The sequence below is a fragment of the Bombus pascuorum genome, chromosome 4, assembly GCF_905332965.1.
Source record: "Bombus pascuorum chromosome 4, iyBomPasc1.1, whole genome shotgun sequence".
Classification (NCBI taxonomy): domain Eukaryota; kingdom Metazoa; phylum Arthropoda; class Insecta; order Hymenoptera; family Apidae; genus Bombus; species Bombus pascuorum.
Genome location: NC_083491.1, coordinates 12,640,496 through 12,666,915, shown reverse-complemented (window position 1 = coordinate 12,666,915; position 26,420 = coordinate 12,640,496). Strand labels below are relative to the sequence as shown.

General features: G+C 32.6%; 1 protein-coding gene across 11 annotated transcripts in view; it reads right to left on the bottom strand.

Annotated features, from left to right (window-relative positions):
• The window catches only part of LOC132906053 (calcium-activated potassium channel slowpoke), a 108,007-nt gene that overhangs the window by 75,817 nt on the left and 5,770 nt on the right, over nt 1–26,420 (bottom strand). For all 11 annotated transcript variants that reach the window (XM_060957897.1, XM_060957894.1, XM_060957895.1 and 8 more), the window contains exons 3-5: nt 1,494–1,555; nt 1,037–1,133; nt 624–887 (exon numbers count right to left, since the gene is read on the bottom strand). In XM_060957897.1, the coding sequence (XP_060813880.1) occupies nt 624–887; nt 1,037–1,133; nt 1,494–1,555 (423 nt within the window). The remainder of the gene's footprint in view (nt 1–623; nt 888–1,036; nt 1,134–1,493; nt 1,556–26,420) is intronic.

Genomic DNA, 26,420 nt, shown 5'->3' with positions numbered 1-26,420 from the left:
GCCTTTTAAACTGAACAATTTACAATAGTGATAGTAACTAGAAAACTTCATAAACCTATCTTAAATTAAATTCTCCCAAAAATATTTTTATTAAACTTGCCACCAAGCATATCGTAAATTAAAAACCAAACTGAATATTAATTTTCTCTAATTGAAGCTAACGATCTTTTCTATAAAAAAAATTGCAGGTATTTTTAAATTTATATAGAACAATATTCACATTGTCGATATCGTTATAACAACGTCAGTGAAGTAAAAAGAATTATGTTTGTAATTCTATTATACTTTGCAATAAAATTTCTAATTACTTTTGACCTTTCTTCGGCAATTTTCGTAGGCTCTTGTTTTAAAAATCCTCGAAAAATTCTTCAATATTCTTTTCCAGGTTTCTAGAATATCATCCAATAATTTTTTATTGCTATATAGGTCACCTTAATTTTTTTAAACAAAGCAAGATTTAAAGAAAAACATAAGAAAAGTGAAAAATTGTTTAAAATTACTGGTCCAAGACGACCAGTAATTAACTACTTAAGTATTCACATGTGAAAAAATGACATGAACGAGAAGAATGAAAAACAAGAAAGGGAAGGTTAGAGTTGACGAAATAACGAATAACATTTTACCAAATGAATGATGCCAGCAGCTGTTAACCAGACGGAGATGAAGATCGATACAAGTTGGGCGAGACGAATGGAACTCGATGTCTTTAGAATGTTTAGGTACTGGAGGATGTCAGGGACCGTCATCAGTCGTAGGGCTCGGAGGAACCTCAGTCCGATCCACGTCCGATCGAGATATATCGACACAAAGGACGGTGGTATCGTAAAGTAGTCCACGAACGAATACATCTCCAGCATGAACCACAGCTTATCACTGGCGGCGATAAACTATCACGAAATAAATGTTCAATGTTATCCATTTCTGTGAACTCTCAAAAAATATTATATCATATCTCTATCAACAATGAGGATGAAAGAAAATTTTGAAAATTTATACCAATATTTATGTTCGTGAAAATTGTTGTGTTTACACTTACGCGTATAAAAAAGTAGACCATAAAAAATATATTGAAAGCTAAGTCTATCTGCTGAGTAATGTTGTTGCTCCACTTTTGGCAACGTTCCACCTCTTCGCTGTAACATAAAATTGTCACATCGATGTTAAGGAATTACGTTAATATTTGTTTTGCCGATTTATCTAACTGCCGTGAACAAACAAACGAACACTAATGACATAATCAGCGATGAGAAATATTGTTCCGTCGTGTGTTCTCCTGTGTTTATTTAGATTGCTGAGTAGAATTCTTTTGTATGAACAAATTTATACAATCATAATTGTACAATCTTATTTTACTATACGGACAGATAACGAAAATTAGATTTCATTTTAATTATACTGTAATTATTATATAGGATTAAAATGACATTTGTTTAAACAGGAATATACAACGTTTGATGTAATATTTTTAATTGAAAAATAATTGGTTTCCTTACCTGGAGGCATCGATGAAGTATATTATAAGCGATGCTATACTGAGAATGAAAACTAACACCACCTGAAACACAAAATATAATTCAACGTTAAACCATTTAGTCCAATTAAATTAAAAAAACATTACAGAAAATCATGAACTATAGGAAACAAATCTCAGGTAAGGGAATGAATCTCAAATATTTATAATATCCTTTAACATAAATAATTGCGTTGACGTACAAGGTATAAAGGTAATAATTCTACATTTTTAATTATGCAAATTATTTCTTTCCATCTTATATTCATGTTTTCATATCAGACTATTTTACATTTTTTTTAATGTACTACCTGTTTTAAGCAAATTTGTATATTTTTTGTATTTGTATATTTCATAACGTTGCAATTTTTAGTTTGAAAAATTTGTGTTATTTTAACAGTGCTAATAAGAAGTTTCAACATCTAAATGCGATTAAAGTGGTACTTGAAGTTCACTCGTCTACGAACGTTGACTAGCGCCGACAAGTAGACACATGGCTGTACTTCAACCTCTTTGTTAGCACTTTTCGAAACGCACGACCGTTCCAAGCATCAGTTTCACTTCGTGATTGTCTTTACTTACTACACGCAGGTAAAAGATCTATTAAATACAACCACTGGCGTTTGATCATTTGTTATTACAGTAAAACTATTATACGTCAGCGAACTTTGTAACATTATATATTTTTATAGAACAACTTTCTCTGATTTTTATTTCGAGCAGCAATTACGATCTAAATTAAGTTGAATTTTATATAAGGAGTTTCGTTACTTGCAATGGCTAAAAAATATTTTTTAAAAACATTTACTAAAAAATTATTAAAAAAGTGCAAGTATCGTATATTAAACTTTCTATTGTTTAATAATATACGAAATTTGATAATACACAAATCTAGTACTATGAAAATAAAGTATGTAGAACCTGAAAGTCAGAGTGCGAATATTTATGTAAATTCATATTTTTATGACTATATAATGGAACCTAGACAGAAATTTGTTTTACCTACTAAATATTTTAACTAGACTGCGAACGTTTATGCAACTTTATATTTTTATGAACATAATTAAAGAAACAATACTCTACTTTAATTATTGTATATATTTTTGCATATTATATGCACTCCGTATTTTTTTGGAATCTTAAATTTCCTAAAAATGCATAAATATCAGGAGCCTAGTTATAACAAATACTACACCTTGTATATTTCATATATTTTTAAATATTATGTGAATTCTGTGCATTTTTCGACCTTAAAATTTCATAAATGCATAAAAATCTGCAATCTGCTAATAATAAAACGCTTTGGAAAATAAGAATATATATTGATATCTATCCTAGCAGTTGCTACAATATATGATTGTGATTGTAACTCAAAACGAACTTCCGCAGCAATTATCTCGAACAATGCCAGTTATAACTGTTATTTTAAACATCGCCAAAGAATACAAATATCTCAAAGTAATGCTTCCCGACTAATGCAATGTAGTCACGAAAAGACACGAATAGAAGTTTTACGTCGAACAAACTCTGGCTATGGCCAAACAACTGTGAAAACGAGGATCTTTTCTATTATTCCATTATTTTCTTCCGCCTAGTTTACTCGCAGGAAAATATGGAAAGGAAATATACATACATTGGATGGCGGAGTCATCGATGCGCCAAACATTCGCATACACGTATATCATGTAGCAACATATACACAGATATGTGCAACTTCTGTACTATGAGACTTCTCGTTGAAGCGTATAGCGCAAGTAGCGTGAATAAATAAAGAAGCAGAAGGCTTATGTACTTTAACCGCCGATCGATTTTGCTTGGCTCCGTGCCAGACAGCAACTCGTCAGATACCAAAAAATTTCGCCACATGACTCTTAATCGTCACTGATATATTATCGAAATGAATTTGCCGGATCTGGCCTTTAACCATCTCGAATCAACCTTTCATCATCTAATAAAGCAAAACTTGCCATTTGCAGCCATCCAAATAACATTTTCACTACCAGGAAATTGGTTAAGCAATTTTCAACATTTAGAAAACGATCACCAATCACAAGATTAGTAAATATATGATAAAGTAAAATAAATAGCGAAATACGAGAGCCACTTATCAGAATTATTTAACAACTTGTATGATTGAACCAATGGCTTCATTTATTTGTTGTTCGATGGATCCTTAAATTGCTTAAGAGTACCAGAGAGTAATGAGTCGAAACTCATTTTGATTATTGTCGAATTCTTACACAAAGCGATTCTACAGCCAATAAGCTTTTGGATTAAGCACTGGAAAATTATTAAAACTAAAAAGTTTTATTGCCGGAGACAATATTTTGGTTTCTATTATTTTTTATTATTTTCGTATTATAATTTTGTTTTATTGTAGCTTTTATTGGAAAACTTGATCAGTAAATATTTCTTATTATGAACAAAAAGATGTTACCCGAAAAAAGTACAGTATATTTTATTTCCATAATTAATTCACAACAAGAAATGACTCGTGTGAAGCTATAGTTATTGATTCAGTTATGGTTTTTCACTGTATGTTAAAACACATTCAGCTAAACGTAATGCTTAGTCATAAATAAACGATCGATATCTATTATACGCGATCACTAAATGACTAATTACGGGAATATAAAATGATAAATGTTCCTTCGACTGTTACTGGAACTCAGCCTGTTAAAACGCGTTAAAAACTGAATCGATTTTATAATAAGCTCTATAGAACCACAAATTTAATTTTGTCAGTCGGATATTTCGCATGTACCTGTCTCGTTGAAATTTGCAGAAGACCGTGCACATACATATATTCATGTACATACGTATCTACTCTAGAGCTGTAGAAGTGCAGAAGAGCGTGTAAGGTCATTCTGTCGATGCACCATCTGAGTGTATGCAGCTGCGCTACGAAAATCTAGGTCACCCAAATATGAAGACCATGCACGGACGTTTCTCATATTCGTTTCCCAACCACGGAAGGGAATGGAAGGCCATGAAAGCCAAAGTACAATCATTTCACGAACTTTACGATCTTACGTGTAATTTCATATTATAGTTGTAAATTTAAGGTCCTGCTTATCGTTCATATTCATACACGTATCGACAATGCAGTAGAATTTCGTTTATATGTTCTTCGTTTGTTTAAATAAAACTATACGGAAGAACTTCATTCGTTTGAAACTGGATAAATAGAGAAATAAACAATTCATATAATAAAAGCAATTGTCCATTTGATTTTTCATTCATAGAATGGGTATTCACTTTCACGTAATAGATTATGATGGGTTGGAGTTCATTTCATCAGTGTAATATAAGAATTCATTGATTTTTCTGGCAACTTATAATTCTCCGTTCACATAATGGAAATTCATCTTCAGATAAGTGGATTTAATAGATAGAAGTTTATTTAATCAAGCGTTAACTAAAGTTTCGTTCTGATAAATGGAGCTCCACTAGTATATGTCTGACTACATAAATTTCTGCCGATTGAATCTACTTATCTGAATTCCTGCTACTGTTTATACGAACGAAAAATCATAGGTACTATAGAGGATCAGTGAACTATTGTATGAATATTATCGTGAAATATTTAGTCCAACAACAAGGATTTTTTTTCAAAATATTAATATCGCAATTGTGGTTTTAGATTATTATATGTAGGAAATAGTAATAAACAAATTCAGTAAATAGTGAATATTATTTTCTTTGAACGATACGATGAAGACATTTTCATTAAGCCATTGTTTTGTTGTTGAACGTTACTGATTGTCACGTAACAAATTGTAATATGTTTTAAAAATCCTTCCTATTTCCTTTACTTTTCTTCTTTGAACAAAGTAATAAATAGTGACAGAACAATTTATTTTCATTTGAAACTCCATTTCTCTTGTTCGTCATACATTATTTCCAGCAATAATCCTTAAAACATAATTGTTCCTCGACACGTTTTCAAATGAAAAATCACTAGCCTTGAATTTCACGAAACAACGTTAAACTGTCCTAACAGTTACATAATCCTTCTCCAAATGCTAAATTTATGTCTTCGGTAACTTGTCCCGAGCCTAAACTCGTATAGAAAAATCATATGAATTTTTCCGATTATTTACGAGTACTTTAACATTTCTGTTACAAACCTTGTATATACAACAAATCATTTCTTCTTCAGCGTTGTCGATAGTAATTGATGATAATTAATTTTCTGCATCCGAATTAATCATATGTATCGTAACGCTATCGATATTCACTTCCTCCGCAAAAGGTCAATCTCGTTTGAAACTCCAATCGGAACACGTCGATAACCCTCTTTTAAGACAAGCATTGCTCTTAAAGTCAAGTCGAGTCTTCAAAGCTCGTAAATATTTTCAATTGTTCCTGCCATGATGCAAGCTCGCAAAGTAACACCAGCTAAATAGATAATAGATTATTTCACTTGCACTAAGCACCCTGATTTGATAATCACGTAAAGTCAAATATTTATTAAATAAATAACGAATGAAATTCTTTCCAAGAAAATATTTCTATGTACGTAATGATAGTATATTTTATCAATATTCCACACTACATACAATTAGGATTTTATAGACAATTAACAACGCTTTTGCATTGTACAATTCATTTTGTTCGACGTTTTAAAATTTGACCCTCGAATATAACCCTCGTTCTATTTTCTCGCGATGCTAAAAATGACATTCGATTTCGTGACGTAACTAATAACTCATACGACAATTCTAATTAAAATATATAATGCACTCGTATGTATGTATGTGCAATTAAGATATTTCATAGTAATGGATACATAAAAAGAGGTAGTAATAAATAATCTTTAGTTATTGCAGCTGTCAGTTGCCTAAAATATCGGTTAAATAAATTACGTATACATATGTATGCTACATATTATATATACACGTAGTTACAACTGCAAATTTTATAACCGTAAAATAAACAAGTGTTACTTCAACATCGTTGCTTAGAACTCGTTGGAAATGTGTGAAGTAAAATACACAAACTGAAATTCTTACGTATAACTAAAAATTCAGAAGATTTAGTATATTTAACATATCAGAGGAAGAGAATTCAGCCCATCAGATATAGAACATTACTCATCAAAAAAGGAACTTTCGACTGAATCGTGTTCTTCTATATTTATAAAATGTCTTAATGTGACTAATATGTTCGTTTCAAGTGGAAGTTAAATTTATTCACAAAGTACTAAAGATCTTTTTATCTATTGAAATACAAATAAAGAATGAAATTAGGACATAAAAATTCCGAAAAATCCTTACAAAAATACTAGAGCTACGAAATATTAATGTGTATCCAAATTCGCTATACATAGACAATTGCAATTAGAGTGATGTTATGAAAATAAATAGCTATAAATAATCCTGTTTCTACCTCAATAAAAGTTAATATTATAGGGATTATATTTTGTATATATATATATATATATTAGTTTATTAAGAAAGTTTTAGTTAATTAGTTATAGTTTTAATTACAACAATAATTATTTGCTAAAAGCATTTGCGTGCTTTCAATAATTATTCAAATAACAAATTTCAAATAATGTATTCATTTTGACGAAACTGTATGAAATTGTTACTTTTAATGTTAACAGAACGATTACTGGAAGACGTAACACTAATATCCTGACGTACGTCGAAAATCGTACTAGGATATGGGAATTATTCGCGCCAATTTGTGGAACTGGCGGCCCTCGGCGTTATCTATGATCCACATCTATGTAATTCAATCCGGTATCGAATTACCAAAATGGGAAAAATATAATTTTTTCTATTTTTTATGACGCCGTTACGAAGTGGTGTTGGTTGGATTATTGAGATTCATACGATCAAAATGATATCGGACATTACTATATTTAACCAACAACTTTTCACTAAATTAAAGAAATACGTAATATAAGATTAAGGGTAAGGAATGACCTAACTCTATGGTATTCTATTACACTCTACCTATTCACTCTTACTCGCGCTGCCTGCTTCTCACTTTTACCTTCGATGCACGCACGACAAAGCACGGTTTCAGTGGCACGAATCGGATAATTTGACCCAATTCTTGGAAACTCACCTCTTCGGATATATGACCACTTCCGGTTTCCGATATGTACTATCGCCATACTTGGAATTCAGATTATTCCGTCAGCACTTCGATCTTGACACGTACGAAGTATGCAGGCATCAAGATAATTGGCAATTCCACAAGACGAAGAACTCGTAAAGCAGAGAAACGCTTGGGGCTGACAATCGGTTTGAAAGGAATGAATCCTATGTTTATCCCTTAAATGATAGTCGCGTGATATATTCTTGCACGCGCTTTGTCACAGTGAAATTACATGGAAATTACGGCGACGTGTGCTCTACCTTCTCGCTTCATAGCCGACTAGAACAGAGAGAGCACAGCAGGTTTTCAGCTTTCAGGTAACTCAGCCACGCATCGCTGATTCGCTAAAGAAACGCTGCTTCCAGAGGGATGAGGTTCAGAGCTCGAGGTTCAGAAATCTTCTTTTTCCTTATTGCTTTCTTTTTTTTTTCTTTTTTGCTTTTCTTTCTCGTCAGCCTGTTCGACAGACAAAACGAGCGAAGTCAGCGTTTCTGGGAATACAGAAAGAGACAGGAATGCATACATCAGGTCTCTTTTGTCTCTTGTCTTATCTGCTACACTCTTTCACCTTCTGAGTAGACACGGATACTCACAGGCTTAATGGGATCCTGATCGATTTACTATCAATAAGCCGTAACGCTCATTTAATTAAACCTCCCAATCCGCTTCTTTTCACATCAACGTTTCGCTTATTCGATAATATAGTTGACGATATGAATGGCAATGTATTTACTTTGAGAAAATACGAATTGGAATTTTGAATGAAAGATGAAATTATTATTTATTGCTAAGCTATGATCTGGGATCTTTATTACGGAATTCTACTTCCGGATCTTCTTTACGCAAATTTAAATTTTTATGAAGGTAATCAAAGTACAAACTAAACAAAGACTTATTCCGGTCATTAAATATTATGGTGATTATTATACATTGAATATTTTTACATAGTGTATGCAGTTTTACAACTTTCAATTTTCCATAAATGCATGAACATTTGCAATTTGTTTATTATTTTAATTATGCTATCGAGATTGTAGAAAAGATTAAATGCAAAATTCGATACAAATTGAAATTTTGCAAGGGAGACGAAATTATTATTTGTTGCTAGACTGTGAATCTTTATGCAAATTTAGATTTTTATAAACACGATTAAACCAGAAGCTAGACAGAGATTTGTTCCAGCCATTAAATATTATGGTGATTATTATACATTGAATATTTTTCCATAATATGTACATGTTTGCAATTTTCAATTTTCATTAAATGCATGAAAACTCGACTTATAGTTGGTAAATTGCTATTAGTCTGTCTGATACAGCTAACTAATATTTAATTTCAAATTTTCTTCTTTCATTTTTCTGATTACTTTAGATAAGTATATTTCGTTAGAAGGCAATGGCACAGAAATCTTCATCCTAATTTTCTTAAGATTAATAGTAACAGCCCGTGAATGTTTATGCATTTATAAAAAAATTTTATATGTAAAAATGTACAGTATATATGGTATTCAAAAATATATATAATGTTCAAAACGAAATACTAATCTAAAAAAATGAAACAAGTCTATAGTTAAATTCCACTTCTCTAGTTGTGTTCATGAAAATTATAAGTTTCTGAATTTATTTTTATTTTTGTAAGAACTGTAACATTGTGTTACGTCATATTTTGAGTTGTTTCATACATAACAAACAGAAAAAAATTTGTTCCTAAAAATACAACATCTATATAGTTTCATCTGACGTCGCTAACCTATTTGCATCCACCGACATGTTTCACGAATTGATTTTTATCCACGATTCTTTGGGCGAGATATATCATAGTCGCGAAAGGGTTAAATCAAGCGAAATTCCTCAAGCATTATCTATAGCTATAACTTTGAAATTAACCTCATTAAAGTACGATTCAACGAACACTCTCGATTTCTCTATACAAGAAGTCATGATCAATTAAACAACACTCCATAGCTCTATACATTAACGCATTAATCGGTCTATCCATTATACTATTAAATTAAAAATTATTAAATTATTTGTATCTATAAATCATTAATTTAAAGGAAATGTTATTTTTAATTTTTCAAAATTTGTCATAAGGAAAGTCATGAAAACTTGAACTCGGGTATTGTTACAGGGAATTGAAGGTAAAACAAATTTTAAACTAGTTAGTTCCAAACACGATATGTAATTTAAAACAAATTAGGTAAATATGGCAAATATTATTATATGTTATCGAAATTGGATATCGTATAAGTCGTGAGTGATTTTAATGAAACACAACAATAACGAGTCTATCTTTTCTTAGCAAAATAGGCCTAGTTGTGCACTTGTGATGCTAGTAGCTTTCAAAGACGACCGGGTAGCGTGGCAACTGAGAGGTAGGTCACTAGGTTATCACTATCGTTGGTGGTTTATCCTTTTTCATCGTCAGAAGCTTTTCCAACCAATTGCTCTTTCCAAAGGACAACGCTAAAGAAATGCACGTACCGTGAATCCTGAACTCGTTCGGCTAAATAATTCTTTTAAAAAAAAATTGACCAATCTGGACTTTGAACGAACTCATCGATAACTATTTTGCGAATTTGGATTTTATTAAATACGAATATAACATTCTTGTCAACGTTTATTATGAAACAACTTGTAACTTATCAATTTATTAATTTTGCTAATTCATAAATTATTAACTAATCTCAAACTTCTACAAGCAACTTTTTATCAACACCATTTCGATCAATTTGTTTAAATTGACTACATTCACTAAATTGATGAGCTTTAAAATCAATATAACCACGATGTAACTTTGTTTCAATACATAAGACATCTAAGAAATTTGATTCACAATTTGTTTTGTAATATGAACGTTTATCACAGTTAACATAACACTGCTTAAATCGTGGCAGCATCATTAAATGATACGCTATCACACTGTGCAAACTAAAACTATTTTGCAAGATACCTGAAAATGTTGTTTTTCAACTTGTATTCTTCAACTCACTGATTCGCAATTAATGTTTCATAGTATTCTCATACCAAGGAAGCTTACCGAAGATCCATAAAAATTGCAATTTTCTCCATTATACAATCTACTACTATTCACTTACACACTCATCTCAAAGAGCGACAAGAAGATGAACCTGTGTATAGACATCACTATCGTTTCTACGATCATTTACTACTCCATTGTCTCGCGGTACACTTTAAAATGTAATCTTGTAATATAGATTTAAGCATAATAAGTAGCTGCAGCTTTAATAATAAACGTAGGAGCATCTTCAAAAATAACCTGTCCACAGGCAGAGAAACGAAAGCAAGGAAACGAGACTAGACGGGACTAAATGAGGCTAGACAAGACGAAACGAGACGAAACCAAATGTTATGTCGTGAATACTAAACGTAATATTCTATTCCAATTGCAGTTACTTCGCTTTATTCGTTTAACATTTCCGGGAAAAGTAAGACAAATTTTTGGTTACGTCAAATGGTTGTTTTATTTTCCTTGTAAGTGACAATCTGACCTATCGCACCTCGCTATAAATAAGAATTGCTGTTCTTATTTTAGCGTGCGAATTAGCGTGGGTCTCGGGCAGACTCATCACGAGTTGCCCTCGCTATTTTCGTATCGTTGGATATACATGGATATACTTGTGCTCGTGCTCTCGCGATCTAAGTGTCTACGAGATCCTATCAAACAATCTCGATCAATCTTGATGAAACGATAATAAATAGATTGCTGCGCCGATCTTTGGAGATTGGAAATTTATATTGGTTTAAGACACCGTTCATTCTGATTTATTTTAACGAAGCCCACGTGCTCTTTGCATACCGGTGTACACGTGTTGAGTGAAAGAACGATTTACGTTTATTGCGTTGCTGTTAATGTTGCAGATACTATTGATGTTCCTTTGAAAATGTTTTATAGTAATCGAATCAATATTATTCTTTGAGAAATATTCACAATATTCATACATTCTTCTAGAACTTAATACGAAAGCTCCTCTACTCTATTGAAATGGATTTATAATTTTTATTATACACTGGTTGATGGATCTTGTTATTTATATCAAACGTTGACGTGTATTTCCATTATTTGCATTAACAATTAATAGCTCTTTTTATTATTAACATAAACATAATCATATGGATAGAGAATATTTTAGGTAATTTAGGTATAAGATATCATCGGTATTATTTGTATTTTGTGTTTTTCATTTTTTATCATTCTAACGTTCACAGGGATTCGTGTAGATCACTGTCAATTCTAAAGTCTACAGAAAAAACTATAATATTAATTTCTATCAAAATTAAGAATGTCGTATTTACTTATTAGATCAAAGTTTCTAGAAGAATATTAATCATTATTAATCTTTTCCTGGAATTATTTATATCTGAAGAAAATTCAAGAATTTTATGTATTTCATGCCTGCTCCTTAAATTTGAATAATTTTAATACTTCGAAACAATTGTGTCTTAGAATAATAACAAACTGTTAGGTAAATATGAAAATAAACCTAAAACTGAGATAATTTTAATAAAACTGAATAACTAAAACTGTTTAAATATTTGATAAGAGATAGATGGATTCATTTTGTACACACGCACGTGTGTGTCAGCAAGTCGTTTAAAAATGAAGCGAGATTGCAGAAGATAATGGCAAAAGGAACGATGCAGAGGCATTTGCCTTGTAACAAACTGTCTATTTCGCCGAAATACGGTGGATTGGCCAGTATAAGAATGGCCCAAATTAAAACGCACTAAGTGGCAGAAAGTAGGAGGACGGGCGACTGGTTGCCAGGCAAGAAATTTTACATCCCGAGATGGCATAGCCCCAAGTTTCCGTCGTTTCGCGCCAACACCAGACTCGACCGAGTTTTTCTCGCCCAACTACTATTTATAGGAGTAAACGCGAAATTAAGTCCTGAAATTCTATCGCCGATAAAACGACACAGACGTGCCAAACCAACCACGATACCTATACAAAATTTACTATTTTTCTTCCATACCCGACGCTATTGGCTTGATTATCAGGGCATCGATTAATCGATTAACAGAACGATCAGAACGATATTCAGATACTGATTGATGAATAATTTGGAGATGCTTTTGTCGAGAAATTTTCAATTCTTTTTTTCCATATCCTACGCTATTAATTATTCATGGCAATAATGAATATTGATATAGAACTTAATTAAAATTAATTAGAGTGGAAACTAAATTATCAGAGCAACTATTAGTAGAATGATCAATGGAAAATGTTGGGACATAGATTAATGGAAAATTTAGGATCGTTATTGGAGAACAAATTTTCATTCTTTTTTCCATATTCTACACCTGTTGAATTATTATTAACGAGAACGATAATACCGATATAGAATTCTGTTAGAGTTAATACGCTTGAATCTGAATTATCAGAAGATCAATTGTGGAAACATCGATCAACAGAAAATTTGAAGATGATTCTCTTCGCGAAACTGCAAGAGTGGAAAGATAAATTAATATTTATGAAACAGTTCAATAATCTTGTTTGATATGTTATAGTTCAAACGCAATATAAAATAGTTCGGTAGTTCAATGATCTCCTTTCATATGTGTGAAGACAAAGATATTCAATTATCCAAGCAATGCGTGACTGACGATTAGCGTCCTGATAATTCAAATTATCAAGGTAACGATTTATCAGACTTTTTCTCAATGAAACCTAACGTATTATTACAAAACACATATGATTATCACAGAATACACACACATGATGAAAAAAAGCATTAGGATATCATAATTGGATAAATTGATTATTGTTTAACTATGACGTTAATAAATGATATTATAGATATGTATATATATAGGCATAGATATATGGATATATACGAGCAATAAGAAATTGTTAATTATTTTCTAAAATATCAAGTAACATAAATATAGAGTAAACGTAACATAAAATATAGTAAAAAACCAAGTAACATAAATATTTCAATCATGTCCCGAGCATGGTTGCCAAGCATACGGTTTAACGACTTTGTTAACCGAAAATAGAAACTAATAACAGGAACCGTGAGCGTGATAACGACCCTCATGACGGAAGTGGTTTCTACTATAAACACGGCGTCGACAATCGCTTCCTCTTTAATTCCACCTCTTTCTACTTGGTCTCCGCGGTTTTGTTTTATTTTGCCACTGCCTTTGTCTTTGTCCCTATCTTCCTGTGCTAGTGGTCGTAAACAATTTAGGTCAAGTGCTGCGACACGTTAAAAAAAAAAGGTAGGAATTTCATATGACCAACCGTTCGCCCCAACGAAGCACTTTACGCTTTGGAAAATCTACTTCCAATACCGGCAATATCAAAATCATGTTTTTATTCGGGGAATATTTACCAAAAAAGGAAATAGCTTATTTTCAAGATATCTCGGACACGAACATTATAGAAAATTTTGTCGATTTTCGAATGAACTTTCAAACGATTTGTGTTTATATAATATTTTTTTCTTATCCATATCTAACATTCTGACAGAATTTGATTGGCAAAGCCTAGATAATTTTGCTGAAAATCAAGTAAAACTTTGAGCTTTTCATTACTTAGAAGTTAATTGGAAAAAATGGAAACTTTTTTTGCAATAAACGAAAAATAGATAAAACAATAAATAAACGAGCATTAGAATGTTAACTTGAAACATAACAAAAGAATCTCGTCCATATTGTAAATCTAACATAACTATGATTATCCCTAACACACAAACTCAATGCAAATCTTTATACATGGAAATCACAATGTAAGACTATATTTTCTACATAAGTAATCACCACTATGTTCTTCGTAATTAATCGCTCATCATCCCCGGTACTGGGGAAAGAACCCCCCCCCCCAAGGAGTCCTAGTGTTCCCTTTGACACATGCGGTGACTCACTCCAAAGTTCGATAGTTGAGTGGTGTAACCTGAACTGAATTCAACCATCCATGGAAAAATACTAATTTCCCACGAGACAATGATTAAACTTTTTTATTTTTGACTTTTTAAAAATTAAACTTTTACTAAAGTATTTGTGAAATTTTTCTGATTAAAATGAAATCAAACGCGATATAGTTTAAATCACATTTACATGTATATGTAATAGACGAAAGAAAATAAGTTAATGTCACTAAATAAGCAAATACGCTGCAAATTATATCAATCGTATCAATTATATTACACAATTGATAAAATAATATTATTATATGATTATATCAATTATACTGTAATTGTTGTTACTGAAAATGAAAAAGTTTCTCAGTTGCATGAACGTTGTCCAATCGATACGTTTCTTTTCATCAAACCCAATCTCGGAGCTCTTTCTTTTTCACCCGCACAGTCTTTTTCTAAGTTCAATAAAATGTCGAATCGTATCCGTTACGTGCAGTCGAGTCCTGTACACGATGATTAATCACCGAGGAGTGCCGACTTTCGACCAATTATATAGAAAATATTGTATACTGAAATATTTCTTTTATTTAGCTAAATTATTACGTATTGTTGTTCGGCATTGATAACAACGCAACCCAAACAATTTCAAACTTGCACTTATCGAATACAATGTTTAAGCTCTAATCATGTAAGACGGCATATTTATAAATCCATCGGTTTTGCGTCGGAGGGCAGTTGCATTAATAAGGCCTGTACTTGATATTTTCAAAAATGTAAATTTAAAAAAGCCTCTTCTAAAATTTACATGTTTTAAATTGTGCCACTATCAGTGTGAAGCAGCGATATTTACTCGGTTGATAAACATCGACAATCAAAATAAAGGAAATAGGCGAACCGACCACGTGATTCAAAAAAATTCTTAACAAGTTGATAACGAGGTAGGAAAAAGCTTTGCTTCGTTTGGCTAAGCCTGATTTGCACTCGTTTCAGTTAATTCGCATAGCCACAGAGTGGGCTAATGCAATTATGCAAACCACATTTGCACAGATGCAGATGAACGAATATTTTGAAATATTTGAGGGAAACTCATGGCCAGTATCCGGAGAGTAAACACGTATTATAAACTATGTATGCGTCTCGTTCTTAACTGGAAACTAGATTATCTTTAATAAGCCTTGGCACAGCGAAATCGTGTCAGTCGAACGAAGAAGGACAAAGGCTTGGAGTCCTATCTAACATTTTAGCTCAAACTGGACCAATGTACAGACAATTGTTATGTGTTCTCTACCAGCAGCGTCACCGCGAATCTCTTCTCAAGCCTGAACCTTACACTGGCTGTCTGCCAGCCTGAAACTAACGACTTTTCTTCTAAATATGATCATTCCTTTTAATCTAATCTCGCTTCCTCTCTACTTCCATTTTTTAACTTAATTTACGTAAATAATTTAATTCGATCAACTACAATTATTCATTTATTGCCTATTCTACAGTGTAAAACTTTATCGATTCTGTAAATTAACGTAATTAAAATTTGTAATTTTATAGAGTTTTCGCGACTACGCTTCTATTGTTCGTATTTATTAAATAGTTCCGTTAGAGAAAATATGGAAGACCCAAGATGAACATAGTACGTTCATTAATATTCATTAATATTAATATTCTTTTTAAAAATTATTGTAACGTTATTTGTGTAGAATAACCAACAAGTTTAAATTCACGAATGAAATTTTCATTCATTGCATTTTTGCGAACAAGCTTCATAAGCTTGTCACGAAAGATATACTAAAATGCAATATAAGAAAGCATAAATGAACATTTACTTTTATATAAATCGTACCGCAAGTAAGTCAAGTAACTTCTTGATATAACATAAATAAAAAGTCTGATACATTCAAATGAACATTTCATACGTTGCAGCTTAATACCACACATCTATTACAAAATACGAGAAACAATTAATGAAAATTCTACAGTCGATAATACTTATGTATTCGTCAATGGTACTTTGCTTTTACAAGTAACAGCATAAATAGGGATAAATTGGAACATACGATAAAATATTCCACGGTATAGAGGTCGCTCAACATATCCACATCTGAACATCAAATTCTTATTAAAGAACTTATTAAAGATTCGTAAGCGCAGCTTACAGAATCACAAAAATAGACCGTATACGAAGGACGAAACCCGATCAGTAGTTCTAAAAACTCTTCATCTGTCGTCGGTTGAGTTAGAAATGGGATGCGAATTAAATAACCAATGAGACAGATATGGTATCGCTTGATATGTTCGAAGAAAAATAGATATCAATCCGCGAAAAGAGGTTAAATTTCATTATATAGGTCGAGCAACGAATCGCTTGCTCGGGCACATTGACTAAAAGTTTACACTCCAATTATACCATTCGAATAAATAAACTATCCTGTCCTGCATAAAATTGGCTCGTTAACTGGGAAAATTTTCCGTGAAATTCCTCCGTGTCATATCTAATGGAACTTTCGCACAGTAAAATATTTGATCAAAGAAGCGAGATCCAGCCGAGAAACATCGTTTCTTTATCCATCAAAGAGATAAATTCGACGACGATATTTTATAATTCAATTATAAAAATATGCTGTAATTGTTAGATGATCAAAGTTTTATGTTAAGTCGAAAATAATGCATTTCGGTGTACGATTAGATGAGAACAATAGTTAACTTTATTTTTATTTATTATTTCATTTCTAACGCAAAATAACGAGGTGATTCGATGTATTAAAAAAACGGAAACATAACATTTTTTTCAAAAATTGTTATATACACAGATTTGCAAAATACTTATGGATATATTATTTTTTAAATTATTTATTTTCTTCCTTTAAATTCATTTTTGATCGCTTTGAAGATGTAAGAAAAATACATACAAGAGAAATATCCGATTCGTAACACAGAACATTGCAAGTTGTATATTTATATAGATCACCCCATATACCGCTCGACTATCTAGGTGTTTGTTTTCTTAACTGCGTATATCGAGTCAAGAAGCGCTTTCCTTTCTCCTCGCACTTCAGGAATTACACAAGTCTACGTCTTAAAGAACAGCCATAACATTTAAGAACACCACAAAGTTGGATAATTCTCACGATTACTGACGATTGCCGAACAATTTGCCATTTACAATATAACATGCTAGATAAAAAATTAGATCTTTGTACGTGATTCTAATACGATAACCGGAGACTATATCTTTTGTAATAGCAACGAACGCATAAATCGTGAACTCCATAAACCAATTACGGTACCAACTAAAACGTGGATCCTGCTTTTTACTAATATATACACTGCATATACAGGGTGCGCCGTTAGAATTCGGACAGAATTCAATTTGTAGTTCCCACCATATTAGAATTCAGATGTTTGTGCTGATTGACTCTGAAGTTAGTTAAATATGTCAATAAGTCTTCTATAACCTCAAAATGACAGAACTCGTTAAGCAAAACCCGGAATACGATAGAAGAGCGGCGATTATAGAAAGTCTTCGCGCCGGGTGGATGCCAAAGTGAATCGGAGGAACGACCGTTGGCTGGCCCACAATCTCGAAGATGTTCCTGTTGTGGGCAAAACCAAATTTCCAGCAAGTGTTCACGTTTTGAGCGTTGTCTCAAGTGAGGGCGACGTCATGCCTCCGCACTTCTTCCAAAAAGGCGAAAGAATCACAAAGGAGGTTTATTTGGAGGTCCTGAAGACAGTAATAAAGCCGTGGATGGAAATTACGGCTTCTGGAAGGCCGTATTTATTTCAACAAGATGGCGCACCTGCTCACACAAGTCATCTTGTTCAAAATTGGCTCTCTGACAATGTGGACATGTTTTGGTCGAAAGATTTCTGGCCTCCTAACAGTCCCGACCTAAACCCATTGGACTATTACGTGTGGGGCGTTATCGAGAGACAAACTAATAAATGCAGGCACCCCAACGTCAACTCCCTACGAGCTGCTATCGAGTCAGAATTCGCGACAATTAAACGCGACCAGTTGAAGTCAGCGTGCTCGCGCTTTAGAGCAAGAATAGAGCAGGTCATAGAGGCAGAGGGTGGTTACATAGAATAAAAGTTCTCAGCAAGGACCCTTTAAATGAGATATAACAACATTTTCATGTGTTTTTGTGTATTGACTTAAATAAACAACTTTCTGCACAAAACTTCTTTTGTCCGGATTCTAACGGCGCACCCTGTATAATGCATACATAATATTTATCCGTTTATGAGAAATGTAAGAGTATAAAAAATCCACGGAATGCACACAATATGCAAAAGTACGTAAAATATCTAAAATAAATCCTATTTAGCCGGTGGAACAAATCTCTATGTAAACCCTACGTTTTTAGCTAAGTCCATAAAAATATGGAACTACATAAAAATCCGCGTTCTGTTAACATATAAACGCGCGCATTCAGAACATTCAGCGATAAAAATACAAAATTACAAAAGGAAACGCATAAAAGTTAATCAATAAATATTCTACGCTTTCCAAAGTCAGATCCAGTTTAGATGCGCAGTCCCACACGTGGTTGCGCGCGTTCGAATCCAGGCTCCATCTTGAACGATAACACGCGGATGTTATCTTGCGCCGAATTGTACAGACACAATAGTGGTTGATAAGTCAGGGAAAATAGGTAATTTACACGCGTTTATTTTTTAAAGAATATTACAATAATCTTTCTATAGGATATGATGGGACCATTGTAAAACTTGAGTGCGTTCTTGCGCGGTCTTACGAGATCTTGCACGATCTTACGTGAATTTGCACGATCTTGCGTAATATTACACAAATTCCTTAGAGTTCGTATAGTTTTGCGTGATTTCAAGAAGCAACATAATGCGTTTAATAGCTTTTTAACTATGCTTTCAGTAAATCAGAAGCCCGGTAGATACAGTGAGCGTTCAAGCGCGGTCAAGCTTCACGCCTCGGTCGTGATTGATTCTCGCTACAAGTAGCAGCCATTGGTGATTGACATCCCACACATTTAAATATTTCTTATAGCAAGTATAGTAACATACTTTCTAGAAAGACACCGCCTATAAACAAATACACATCACGATCATTTAAGTGAAATAGGATCGAATTCGCAATTTACCTATTTCATAATATTTCGAAACGAATCGAATACAGTCGAAGCGAATTCTACCCTACTTTTGCAAATATTAATTTACTCTCTCATTGTATCTTCTATATATTTATTCGTTGTTAACATTTCGAAGAGTTAATAAATTTTAATGATTAATAATTAATCTCATTTTTTAACATCTATTTGTCAGTTAATATCTGAAACTTCCTATACACGATAATTTATTAGCTATTGATATTAGCGTATTGTACTGACGAGTGACAAGTTCTATTGCACAAGCTGTTCTTGCAATTTTAAAATTTCACATAGAACATAAAACCATCAGCCAAATAACAGTATCTTTGTTAGTAATCTTGTTACTATATATTATAGAGATAATTTATTAACTCGACCTTTGTGACTTGTAAAAATTTCGCTAATAGGACTAATTGAATTGTGCAAAAAGACATTTGAGCTGCAGCGTGTATAGCGTGCTTTACACGCGAACGTTTTGTTTATATGCACCGACTCGACACGCTGGATGAACTATTGCAGTCGCTTAGTATGTGTAACGTGCATATTGTGCAATAGCCAGTAGTCGCGGCCGTCAGCGACCAACACGTGAGTCCGGCCAGTAGTGATGATCATTGATGGTCGCGGCAGCTGACCAAGACTACCGCCAGCCTGAGTAAACTTCTTACTACCTTGAATTTTTACTTATTGCACAGACATATGTGTTTATATTTGCATCTTCATAAACATGTAATACACGCAAGACACATGGCAAACAGAAGATGACAGAAGAAAATTGAAAATAAGCACGTTATTAGTATTATAATAATAACTTTTATACTAAACATTTTCTAGACATTTTAACGTGTTATTCTAAAATATACGTATTATATCCATTCATTGTTTTTGTCAAATGTAATTCCATTTCCGACTTTTTTTGTCCATCGCTAATTATATTGATAGACAAAAGGAGTATAATTTGCAATAAAAACTATTCCGTGATACTGTTGTTTCTATGTTATTTGATATGGTAAACAAAAACAGCGATGCAAATAGTTCTATGAAGCGGTAATAAATAGATATACTTTGACATTCAGAAAGGACAGACAACGGCGTATTTTAAAATTAAGTCGCAATTTTCCTTGATTACCTACTACGCAAGAACTGGAAGTGCAAATGGGTTAAATGTTGGCAACGAATATTTCGTAACACAAGTCAGGATAACTCATTGACACGAACACCAAATACATGGAAACTATTTAGCCTGTGACGTCTTCTTTGACTTTGTTTAGAAATAGAGAATCTCTATTCCAGTATGTTCAGAGGACAAATTAATAAACCATGTCTATCCTAATTAAAGTCTTTGATACGTTAAACTCGCTCAACCAGAATATTCATAAACGTGAAAGCAAATACTTGATCGGCCAAATGACAATTCATAAGAGGAAAAGGCAAACTGAGATGGAAAAAAACTAATTTCGAAAACAAAACGTCGAATGAACCATATCTGAATTTAGTATTTCTATTAGAGTCATGAACGAAGTTTGGGAGAAAACGAAAAAGGAATTGAAGAAAAGAAAAGTATATTCATCCCTGTCACCTTCGATTCAAAGATCGATGCATTGCAATAGAAAAACACAAAAGAATGGATTATAAATAATTTCATCCTGAAATGTATGCGACGTATACGTTTAACACATACAATTTAATCTTACGCGTAAGGAAGACAATGATTCTTCAAATTCTGGAAATTCTCTGATCGCAATGAAAAAAGAATTAAATTTAGGACATTAGAGAGAATATATAAGTAGTTAAAAAAAATACCTATTAAATTAGTTCATAAATTCATGCGGTTCTTTGCATATAAAAGCTTCACTTTTTTCACAATTACTTGGCATGGTGTAATGAATTACCGTCATTATTTAAACCATTATCCACCATTATCTTCCACCGTTGTTTACAATTTCTTTCCAACGTTTTAATAGTTATTAAATACCTCTCTTAAAGAATTCCATTGTTTCTAACGCAAATCAATCTTCGAGCAATCTTCGGAATTTCACCTTGTTGCTGAAGGAAATTTCATTTAAGGCATTTTAATTTAATCGACTTCGGCATACAGCTGCCTTGCAGTTTGCGTTGGAAAAAATAAGACGAGCTTTCATAGATGATTCACACATCGTTCCATCATTCGTGACGTTGTTTACAATATTATTCGATCATATTACAATGTCCAAATATATCAGAAACTTAAACAAACGTTCGAACGCAAAGAAGATATGAAACTTTCATAGATAATTAACGTCGTTCTAAACATGGCGTATAATTTTGTACAAATATTTCAACATCAAAAATTATGCAAAAACACGCGAGTAAAATATCTAAACTGAATAAAAGGAACTTATCCGAACTGATAGCAGAACATTACAGCGCTGTATTTACGATGATAGTGCAAGACGTTTAAGACGTTTCTTTTCACAAGAAAATAGAGATAAAAGCATTGGATGTAGAAAGTAGAGTGAAGGGAATCGTCTTAAAGAAACTTTTTTAAAAGCAGGTTCGACACAAAGTGCTAGGATAGATACATGGCCGTCCTGCTTCCTAGGATCGTCATAAATAGAAACTCCATCATAATGATATCGCGGAGACAAAACCGGTATGCACATAATACACGCCTATGTATGCGCGATTATATGCGCGTTTCACTCGCCACGAGGGTGGATCCCACATTGAATGTAATTGAAGGGAGTGGGTGTGCCTTGGCAACCGCAGTTTATTTGCATTCGCATTGATGCTTGATGCTCGCTGAAGGATAGAACCATATGTACGTGTCGAGGACTGTGAAGACGCTAAAATGCCGAACCTCCGGATAGAATTCGAAAATTTTCAACAAGTTCCTATTAAATATGATTATCAATTATTTCGATAAGAATATTCAATAGAAAAAGATTATCGTGACGCTTTCTAAGCAACGAGTTTTAATCATATTGACATTGTCCACTTTGACGAAATAATTTTGATGAAACGATACAACGTAAAGGTGGTAAAAGTTGCGATGCAATTGGTGGCATGTTGAATGTATTAGGCTGTCCGAAAAGTGTCTTTCTTTTGCAAACGTGTTTTTTATAACAGTGCACCTTTATACAAACGTGAAACCAAATCTGTGAAATGTCGCGGTGTTTATCTCAACAGAACGAAATGGATCGTACGTAATTCGACAAAATAATATAAAACAAAAAACGTTGTGCGTCTATTATTTCCTCATAAAACGAAAGAAATTTTTCGGACAACCTAATACTTTGCTCTTCTTTTTCAAGCATCTTCGATTAAATTATGTCCATTTTAATTTAAAGCTTTACATCGATGCTACAGAATGAGTAGTTGTGAACGTTGTGATGTGATATCTTAGGCGTTTACGTTATACGTAGCATAGTCATTAGCATGATCACCTTCTCTTGATAGTTCAAGGCTACTCCTATTTCTTTAAATAGTACCTTACATCTTACGTATAGAAAGGAGTTAATGAGGTAGGTTTAGTCAGGCTACATATCGTGCCAGTCTTAAAGGATCTGAAAATTACTTAAAAATTCAGATACATAAATATAAAGGTAAGTATAGAAATAGAAAAATTTTACAAATTACCATATTTACTACATTTTAATGTAATATATGTGGTATGTACACGTAGTGTCATTGAATAATTCGATACTAAAAGCAAATATATAGAGGCGATAGTTCCGTATAACGTTCAGTACGATGGACAAGAGACACGTGTACGAAATCGTTATAACAAATTGACAGTTTTTGATAACTGACATATCGACAGTCCCATTCATCGTACGTCCATTCCTAGCAAATAATAGTTTTTGAATTATTATTGAGTGAAGAGTATAATTGAACCAATAATCACAGATTTCATATTAAATATTTTTTCATTTAAATTAGCGCTACTAATATCAAAATATACAAACAGTGCATATAATATAAACTAATGTAAACAGCTTTTTAGTATTGTAAGTACTTTCTTAGTCGCTTGTAAGAGCTTCGAAATTCATTCGAGAACTTGAATGCTTGTTTCACTAAAATCGATCGCTCGAATCAAGAACCAGAGCCTAAAAATTACTTCATAGTTGAAGGAAAGATTACACGTACGTGAGCTAAATGAGCTACTAACACCTCGCTTCTGCATACATAATAACGATTGATGTATCACAAATCCATGACATGGATAGCCAGTATGATACGAAATCTACTCCTTCTTGAACCTAAATCACTCACATCTGCAGCCTCATCATTTTACTAATTCCAAACTAGAAAAGAGGGTGGAATGCTGACAGTCTAAAAAGTCTAAAGATTCAGAGATGAAGGATGAAGGACTGATTTGGCAAATATTTCACGATCAAGGGAAAACATGCTCTTGTATTCGGAAAAGATATAAACGATATTTGTATGTTTCTAAACTTTCAATAACAGTCCAATTTTATTTGGATTAAATATTAAACGAAGAAATTTACATAATCGGAAGTCTATTAATAATATTTCAACAAGGGTTACTTGACGGTCGCGATATTCTAATTGAAAATTACCTACTAAACTATGGATTTTTATCGATTTACAGGAAAAGGCACAGGATGCATATAATATAGAAAATGTACGAAATATACAAAGTAGAGTGTTAGTTATAATTTTTAATTGATAAAATAGACCACTATTTTAGTTCTCCCATATGAATATAAATTTGCATAACAAATAACAAAACAGTCGGGAATACATCAAGTTTAATTAGGATAATAATCAGTTATCGTTATAGAAGTGAAGTGAATAAATCTTAACATTTCAATCCGTCCCGGATAACGATCAATGTATGCACGTTGCATCGAATTAAGTAGATTTTTCCTAAGAATGTGATGAAAGGTAGACGAAAGTTAACACATAATTTGAGGGCCGTGCGCAGAGAATACATAATATGTGTACGTATATATGACATGGAACTGAGAATCGATAAAAAGCTTTGTCGATGCACCAGCATAATAACAGAGTTGCAAGGCAGTGCATGTTCAAGGCAGTATGGCATTGAATTAACGATAAGCATTACGTGACGCTCCTTTTACGCTATGACTGACTGCTTATGTACCAACGACAAATAATTTGATTAATTGGAAAGTTTAAATGGCGAATTTTACTCCGATTCCTATTTCGTTAAGGTAACAATACAATTCTTTTAATCTAATGTGATTTTATTACATTTTGATATACGAAATACCGAATAATATATATTTTATATGTTATGCACTATGAATCGCCAAGTAGAATAAAAAAAGGTAATAACAAAATAGCGTTAGAGGCTCCATTTTTGAAAAAAATGGATTCGTAAATCAATCGAATACACGTGCATGTGATTGACAAGCGGTGCTACGAATTTTATTAATTATACCATTATTGTGACTTTTTGTATAGGATACAAGAGACTTGTCAGAGATGATTACTATCAATACTTACTTGTAATAGTCGTACTTACGTTAAAACCATGTCAATAGAAGACCGATATTTCAACTACAATAATAAACTGATCTTAGTTAATACATCGATAATTTATTACATTGATTGTATTGATCCTGAAGCTTTAAGGACGAATTAATATAAATATCAATAACTCTGACATTGAAGTATGTATAGACCAGTTATGTACTACTAGCCGTCTGTAGTGAAATTCATAACACCGCTTATCTGTAAGTCAAGTGCACGTGTACTGGATTGATCTTTAAATTCATTTTTCTCCAGAGAGAAGCCTATGATGCAATTTCGTTATTCCTGATTTCCACTTTATTTCCAGCCTTACTAATCATGCTTGTATTACAAATCGCGATTTGATTTTACCTCCACTTGCTTTAATACAGCGACCCCATTATTACTTTAATAATGCTACTCGAGGAAATCACGCATCTCTGCAATACCTTACATGAAGTATAAAGTAATCATAATCGTTTTCGACAAATACTCATTTAATATTAATATATTCCGTTCGATTCAGATAAACGAGAAGGAAACAAGGGAACGCTGCCTTTCATGTGAACAATTACAAATATACATACATATCGCGCTTAAGATCTTCTACATACACGGTGATTTAAAAAAACTAAGTCCTTACAAGGAGTGATTCTAGATCTCAAGGCAGTGGGGAAAGTTTATATACAAAAATATCCTTTGGGACTTACTTTTCAATGTTATAACATAATTTTGCGCTAGAAATACACTTGGTAACTGCGTAGAGTAAATGAATCAACTCACGAATCTCTCCTTCTATTAATATCCTATATACATAATACATACATATAATAGAATGAATCACAGCATTATGCTTTGATTCACATAAATCAAACAGTATTTACTAGAATGTTATTCTGCTTACTCCCAATATTTAATATTTATTTATACTATTTGCTATGAATATTTGATATTTATTTATAGCGTTTAGTATGAATATTTATCTACTTTCAAGTTACACCGCCTTGTTATCTACAATAAAAAATATAACGAATAGTTGAATTAAGAAAGATGTCAATATACATAAGGCTTTTTATAATTCGATAAAACTTAGTGATAGAAATAAGACATGCGCGTCATCTACTTTAGAAAACGGTGTGGTTGTTGGTTGGAACAGTTCGTTGGTGGCGATAAGTTCCAGTTGGATTAAATTAGAGAGAAACCTACCCCGTTGTCTTTTGTAAGACACGTCGCTATTATGTAAGCGGCATAGCTTATATTCGAAGAGAATATAGAAAATGTATCGCGAAGAATATCGCGTGCTTAATAAAGA